Genomic DNA, 7472 nt, shown 5'->3' with positions numbered 1-7472 from the left:
CAGGTCAACAAATTACAAGGTTGCTTGGCTTTTGTGACCCAATTAATACCCCTTACTCTTTAGGCCATTCTGGGAGCCACACCCACCTTTTTAGGTCAGAAATTTTTCTTTCCAAATGAGAAACAGGCTCATAATGGAAGTAGCTCGACTGGTTATTGAGTTATGGAAAATAATTAAACTGGAAAAAATATTTCTTCTTTTCATAAACCAGGTTAGGTCTGAATGTTCAGGGTGTGGTCCTTGCCATGTAATTAGGTGCTCAGCTGGCATTGCTGAGTCGTCTGCTCCTCCCTCCTATCAGGTCTGCTCCTGTTGCTGCTGAGGCTGTAGCTGCCCCTCCTCTCCCCCTAGCCCCTGCAGGTGTGTCTTCAGGTTCCCTAGCTCCGATCTCCACTCCTTACCCAGACTCGGGGCTGATCAGTCACCCTGTCCCAGAGCTCCAGTTGGTCCCAGTAACAGAGAATGGAAGCCTCAGAAGGCACAAGAAGCAATTCGGCCAGCCCTGAGGCCAGGGATGCCCGAAGCCCCCAGAGCACCAATGGCAATATGGATAATGGTGGCAAGGTGGAAGCCAAGGACACCAAAAGCACCAATGGGCATGCTGGGGAAGGTGCTGAGAACAAAAGCCCAGGGAGTCCTCTGAAGCATGGGGAGGGAAGGAGTGCCTTGTTTTCTGGCAATGACTGGAGGAAACCCATCATCCAGTTTGTTGAATCTGTAGATGACAAGAACTCCAACTACTTTAGCATCGACTCTGCAGACAAGAGGTCTCCCTATGCTGGCCTCCAGTTGGGGGGTTCAAAGAAGCCACCGGTGACCTTTGCAGAAAAGGGGGAGCTGCGTAAGTCCATTTTCTCTGAGACCAGGAAGCCTGTGGTATCTATCATGGAACCTGGGGAGGTAAGAAGGAACAGCTACCCCCGTGGGGGAGACTCGGGCATCCTCCTTCGTCCCAAGTCAACAGAAGAGATCCTGTGTGACTCCTGCATAGGCAACAAGCAGAAGGCAGTAAAGTCTTGCCTGGTATGTCAGGCCTCCTTCTGCGAACTGCATCTCAAGCCCCACCTGGAGGGAGCTGCTTTCCGGGACCATCAACTGCTTGACCCCATCAGGGACTTTGAGGCCCGGAAGTGCCCCCTGCACGGGAAGACCATGGAGCTCTTCTGTCAGACAGACCAGACCTGCATCTGCTACCTCTGCATGTTCCAGGAGCACAAGAATCATAGCACCGTGACTGTGGAGGAGGCCAAAGCAGAAAAGGAGGTAACCAATTGTTCCCCCCCAAAATCCCACCTATGCTCTCCTTTGTTCTCCCCCATTCCCCTTTAAAACCCCTGGAGGAGTAGAGCAGTCCCTTTTCCCAGGCTAGACCTTTCCTTCCCTGGGCTTGTGTGGCATAGCAGACTTGGCCAGTCATAGCTGGCCGGACTGCCTTTCTTCCCACCACAAACTCGGGCATCTTAAATAATGAATTTTTTGTTCCCAGAGGAGAAAAGGGTCATTTCTCAAATAGCCACAACAGGTAAGGTCCTTGGCCAAGATCTTGAAAAAAATCCAAAAGCAGGACTTGTATGTAAAGCACAAGAGGGATAAGGGGAAGAGGGATAAGCAGATGACCTAGGTTTTTAATCCCAGCTTTTCTATGTGACCTTAAGCAAGTGACTTCATTTTTCTATATGGACTTCATTTTTTTTTTTTTTTTTTTTAGCAAGGCAAATGGGGTTAAGTGGCTTGCCCAAGGCCACACAGCTAGGTAATTATTAAGTGTCTGTCTGAGACCGGATTTGAACCCAGGTACTCCTGACTCCAAGGCCGGTGCTTTATCCACTATGCCACCTAGCCGCCCCACTACGCCACCTAGCCGCCCCCAGTTTTCTTTTCTCTAAAAGGATGGGACTGGACCACATAAAATCTTCTGTCTCCCTCTCTCCTATCCTCCCTCCCCAAAATGGTTAGCAATCTGGTACTGGTTATACATGCACAATCATGTAAACTTATTTCCACACTAGTCATGTTGTGAAAGGAGAATCAGAACAAAAGAGAAAAACCACAAGAAAGAAAAAGCAAAAAAAAAAAAAAAATGAAAATAGTATGCTACTATCTGCATTCAAACTCTATAGTTCTTTCTCTAGATGTGGATAGCATTTTCCATCATGAAGGACTCCTTGCCTCAAAAAATTCCCCAAGGATCTTACTTATCCTAGCATGTGATTCTCAAAAAGGTATGTAGGTGAGAAGCCTGAGAATCAGTTTTAATTAAAGGATGAACTGACAATGCCTCCCATCCTTTTCTTTTTCCACTTACTCCACTATTACCCAGTCTTAATGTTCAGTGAGATCTTCATTTCTCCTCTCTTTCTACCATGGGATGAGCAGAAAAATAGTATTATTAATTCACAGGAGCAGAGGTTTAGAGTTGGAAAGGTCCCTTCACAACATCTTTTCCCAAATCCCTTATTTTATAGAAAAAGAAACTAAGGCCAAGAGAGGATCTTGACCAATGTGACATAGAGCAGAAATAAGAGCCCAGGACCTCTGTCTTCAAATCCAACACACTTTCCATTGCACCACACTGCCTCTCAATAATAACACCTTATAATTGTGTAACACTTCCTAAGTTTACAAGGAACTTTCACAAACATAGTTTCATCTGATCCTCACAGCAACGCTGGTAGTTAGGTATGATAGGTATGATTAATCTTATTTTATAGGTGAAGAAAATGAAGCAGAGAGAGGATAGTTAAATGAGTTGCCTATGGTCAGACAGTTAGCAAATGATGATAGATTTGGGGGTTGTGTGATTCTGAGTCTAGGGCTCTGGCCAATGCACTACTTTTGGATGCAAACTATTTCTGTTCTATTTCTGAAATAGCCTTTACCCCAGGATACTGAGGAGTCTGGGGTTTAGGAAGGGGAGCATCCCTAAACCCATAAAACACTTGACCCCTTCTGTATTCTTAATCCTTCTAACCCTGCAATTTTAGATTATAGGATTTAGAACTAGAAGGGACCTTACAGACTATTATTTTGCATATGAGGCCCAGAGAGGGGAATGGTTTTTACTCAAAATTATACAAGTCTTATTAGGATAGAATGAACCCAGGTCTTTTGACTCTAAATCTGGTACTCAGTGGCACATAGTAGCATGGTCCACTACATGGCCATTTAAAACTACTTTTAATAAAGTTCAAGTTTGGATCCTGTTTGAAGAAACTCCTGTTTCATTTTAAAAGTCTCTAGCTTTGGTCCTGGTGCTGGACCTAGCTTGCAGCTCCTGTCTCAGCCCAGTATCCTATTTAAATGCACAGTAGTTCAGATAACCCTACAAGAGGCCTGGAATTGCTGCAATTTCACAAGCTTCAGTGCATAGATCATCATCATCATCATCATCATCATCATCATCATCATCATCATCATTATCATCATCATCATATTTATGTAGTGTTTTTAAATTTGAAGGCATTTTACATATACAGTCTCATTTGTTTTTCACAATAATCCTTTGAGGTAAGTACTATTATTATTATAATTTTATTATTTCATTATTATTGTTATTTGGTATAAGTACTAGTTTGAGAGAAGTTAAATGACTTACCCAAGGTCATGCAGCTAGAAAATATTCTGAGAAAGGGTTGGAATGCAGCTCTTCCAGGCTTTGTCTATCTACTGCACCCAACCAGTTAGATTTCAGAGTGTTACTAGATGAAAGAGATTTAGACCTGGGAACCCACATCTCTTCCACAAGTATCTGTTCAGGTCACACTATATTTATTCAGAGCTGCCTGGTTTTGGTTGGGGATGTGTTCTTTAGGATGATGTATGCATAGGCATACATACATGCAGGAAAGTATATGCTGTCCTCTCCAGACTATACATATTCAAAAGGCAAGGGACCAGGTCTTCTATTATTCTATAAAGACCAGATTGATCCATAGAGAATCCATAAGCATTCTAGACCTTTTAGAAACTCCATCCCTAGTGGTCACAAAATGATAGAAGACACAGTCCCTTGACTTTGGAGTATGTTTATTCTAGTGAGGCCACACTTTTCCACACATGTTTGTGTGTGTGTGTGTGTGTGTGTGTGTGTGTGTGTGTGTGTGACTGCAGTAGGTCTGAATGAATATAGTGGGCTCTGATGCTTGTGAAGGAGATATGGGTTCATGGAAATATTGCTCAGGATGAAACCTGAAGACCTGATTTGAGGCCCTGCTCTGTCATTTATACCTGTGGGACTTCAGGGGCAGCACAGGGTAGTGGACAGAGTGGTGGTGTTGCAGTCTGGAAGACCTAAGTTTGGATCCTGTGACAGCTAATCATTGCCTGTATGAGCTTGGGCAAATCATTTAACCAAACTCTGTGCCTAATTTTTCTCAACTGTAAAATGAGGAGGTTGGACTTGAATGAATTCTATTGGCCCCTCTCACTCTAAATCTACTACCCTATGAAAAACTTTCTCTGAGCCTCCAGTTTCTTAGCTGTAAAACTTAATTCAAACAAAAAGTCATTTATTAAGGATCTATTAAATTCAAGGTAATCTACAACAAGTATTTATGATACAAAGATAAGGCATGATTCAAGCACTAAAGTTTCTTGCTTACCTTCTTCTCAGGGACTGGAAGGGATAGGACACATACATTGTTAATTAGGGAGAGAGCTTCAGGAATGTCTGAGGAGGAATAGATTCATAACCACTGGCTGGGGTGGAGAGAGTATTCAATGAGGGCTTCCCAGAGAAAGTGAAATAGGAGAGGTGTCTGAAAAGAAAAGGATTCTGAGAAGCAGAGATGTGAGGTGTGAAGGGAATACCTTTCAGCTATTGGACAATTGCTCAAAGGCTGGAGATAGATTGGCTTCAGGGAACAGCTGTCACATAGATCGAGGGAAAGAGATGTGATGAAATGTCTGGAAAGGGAGACTAGCACCTAGTAGTATCAGGCATTAAGGACCAGGCTGAGGAGTTTGTACTTTATGCCAGAAAAACTAGGGAGCCATGGAAGGTTTGGGATGATAAAAACTATTTCCTCCTCTTAGAATGGTTGTGAAGAAATCTTGTTCTGAAACAATGACCATCATTTTTATGAGGGAGGCATCCCTCCTATAGGGATTATCTTCTCTGATAATAGTAAAGCAGGGAACCAAAGAAATGAGGTAGTTCAGAGGGTAAGGAAAGTCTTTCTGTGCCCAGTTCCCTGTCTCTGGTGCTTTGAATTCTTCCCATTGGAGTCATTTTCTTGGCTTAAGGCATTATCTTCAGAAATGCATATCAGTTATTTGGGAGGGATACCTTCTTTGTCATCCATTAGGATTGTAGTATTTAGAGCTGGTAGGATTTAAATGATCTAATCCATCACTTTACAGATGAGGAAACTGAGATCTAAAGAAAAGTTAAGCAATATATCCAAGATCATTATTATTTAGGAAGTAGAGCCAGGATTTGAATCCAGTTACTTTGACCACAAATCCAATATTCTTTCTGTTGTGCTACACTCAATCCATATTCTTGTGGCTTGATTTTTCACATTAGCCCTTTTCTAGAGTCCAAGGGATGGGACACAGGACTGGTAAATCTGATCAGGGACCTCGAACGGGGTGTGATGCTGATGCTGGCAGCTCTGATCAGACAAGGGCTGGGAGGATCCTGGGTAAGGAGCAGATGATGCAGGATGCCAGCTGGGCTCCTAGGGGCTGGATGGAGGAGGTCATTCATAGAGGGGTGTGGGGCATGACACTGACCTCATAATTCTGCCTAGGGCAGCTGGAATGTCAGGGATATTGAGAAGACAGTTTGTGGGTGGAGGAAATAAAGCAAAGGAGAAGACCTGCCCTCCTGGTTCTCCTATGGACCCAAACATCAACCTCCGCACATGGGTCTTTGTTTGGGACCTTGGCCCCAAACTGGTTCTGCAGGCCTATTAAAAAGGGCACAGATGAGGTAACCACAGAACCATCTCAACTGTGTGAGTCTGTAAATAAGACCAGGGTTCTCCCTCGGTTCTGGATTAATGAATGTCTTAAGGACCTCAATGTCCCCAAGTCAGAGATGTTAGTAGAGAGGTTATGTTGTATTCTTTCCATTAACCCCTTCATTTTACAAATGAGGAAACTGAGACTTGGAGAATTGATTTGTCCAAGATGGTTATATGCAGAACCAACATTTGAATTCAGATCCTCTGACTGAATCCAAGTGTTCTTTGCCCTATACTACATTTCCTCCTTCTACATTTTGAAAGTCTGCCAACATAAGAGCCCTCAGAATTTAAAAGTTCAGGATATCTTCCCAGCATCCCAGCCTGCTTGACACAAGGAAGCATGCAGCTCAGTGCTGACCCAAGTTCTGGTCAACAAATACAAAAATCAGAGTTGAAACAGCTGGGTCTGTGTCTGTTGCCAAAAATATGTGTTGTGCCTTGACTGTCCTCCTTGGAGAATGGATTCTCCTGGCTCACACAAAGCTTCTCATTCAGTTTGCCAGAATTCGTTGGAACCAAGTGAATTCTCTGTCTGCCTTCTTAGTCTCAATCATTCCATTTAATTTATCTCCTTTGCACTTTTCTGGACTTTTTGGCATCTCATTTCTCAATTTTTCTGCCAAGGCTCAGCTCTCCAGCCTCCAAATTTTGCAGCCAATGTCAATGCTCTATGAGAGTTCTTTTATCATTTGAAGCACTGATGCTGAAAAAGTCACTGCTCTGACCCAGCTCTTAATGGGTCAAGGTATTTTGGGAGACAATCCCAGTTTAAAGGGGTATACCACCCCCTAGGAAGAAGGCAACAATCTTCTTTCCATCAAAGTTTTAATAGATTCATAAAATATTAAAGTTGGGAGAGACCTTAGAGACCATCTTCTAATCCCTTAATCTTGAAGAATAGGAAATATAACCCTGGGTTGGATTAAGTGTAAGTATTATGAAAAAGGATATCTGGGTCCAGATTCAGGATGACCTAAGTTCAAATATGGTCTCAGACACTTATTAGCTGAGTGATTCTGGGCAAGTCACTTAATCCTGTTTGCCTCAGATTCTTCATCTATAAAATGAACTAGAGAAGGAAATGGCAACCCACTCATATCTTAGCAAATGGGGTTATGAAGAGTTGAACATGCCTGAAATGGCTCAACAATAACACTATGAAAAAACTCAATTAACTTACTTTTTATTAAAATAATTTATTTATAATGTTTATTATGTATTGTTATTTATTATTAATTAAAATAATTATTATTTATCAACCATCTGCTTTGTACAAGGCATTGTATGGGGCATTGTATATGAAATAAAAAAATGAATTAAATGTCTCCTATTCTCAAGGACAGGCAATAGAAGGACATTCTATTTACAAGCAAATAAGAAAGTAATATGAAGTTGTTTCAAGAGAAAACAGCCTTCATAACTGGAGGGTAGGGAGAGAGATTAGGAAGTCTTCATGACACCTGAGTTACGCTTCAGATGAAGCTAGACATTCTTCAAGGA

General features: G+C 42.3%; 1 protein-coding gene across 3 annotated transcripts in view; it reads left to right on the top strand.

The window, feature by feature from the left end:
- The first annotated feature begins 272 nt into the window (after positions 1-272).
- TRIM29 (tripartite motif containing 29) overlaps positions 273-7472 on the top strand; it is a 47537-nt gene continuing 40337 nt past the window's right edge. For 2 of the 3 annotated variants that reach the window (XM_074215273.1, XM_074215272.1), the window contains exon 1: positions 273-1263. In XM_074215273.1, coding sequence (XP_074071374.1) covers positions 463-1263 — 801 coding nt within the window. In that variant the 5' untranslated portion in view covers positions 273-462. The remainder of the gene's footprint in view (positions 1264-7472) is intronic. The other variant, XM_074215274.1, reaches the window with a different exon arrangement.

The sequence above is a fragment of the Macrotis lagotis genome, chromosome 1 (genome assembly GCF_037893015.1).
Source record: "Macrotis lagotis isolate mMagLag1 chromosome 1, bilby.v1.9.chrom.fasta, whole genome shotgun sequence".
Classification (NCBI taxonomy): Eukaryota; Metazoa; Chordata; class Mammalia; order Peramelemorphia; family Peramelidae; genus Macrotis; species Macrotis lagotis.
The sequence above is the reverse complement of the archived record's forward strand: the minus strand, read 5'-3'. Positions and strand labels throughout refer to the sequence as shown.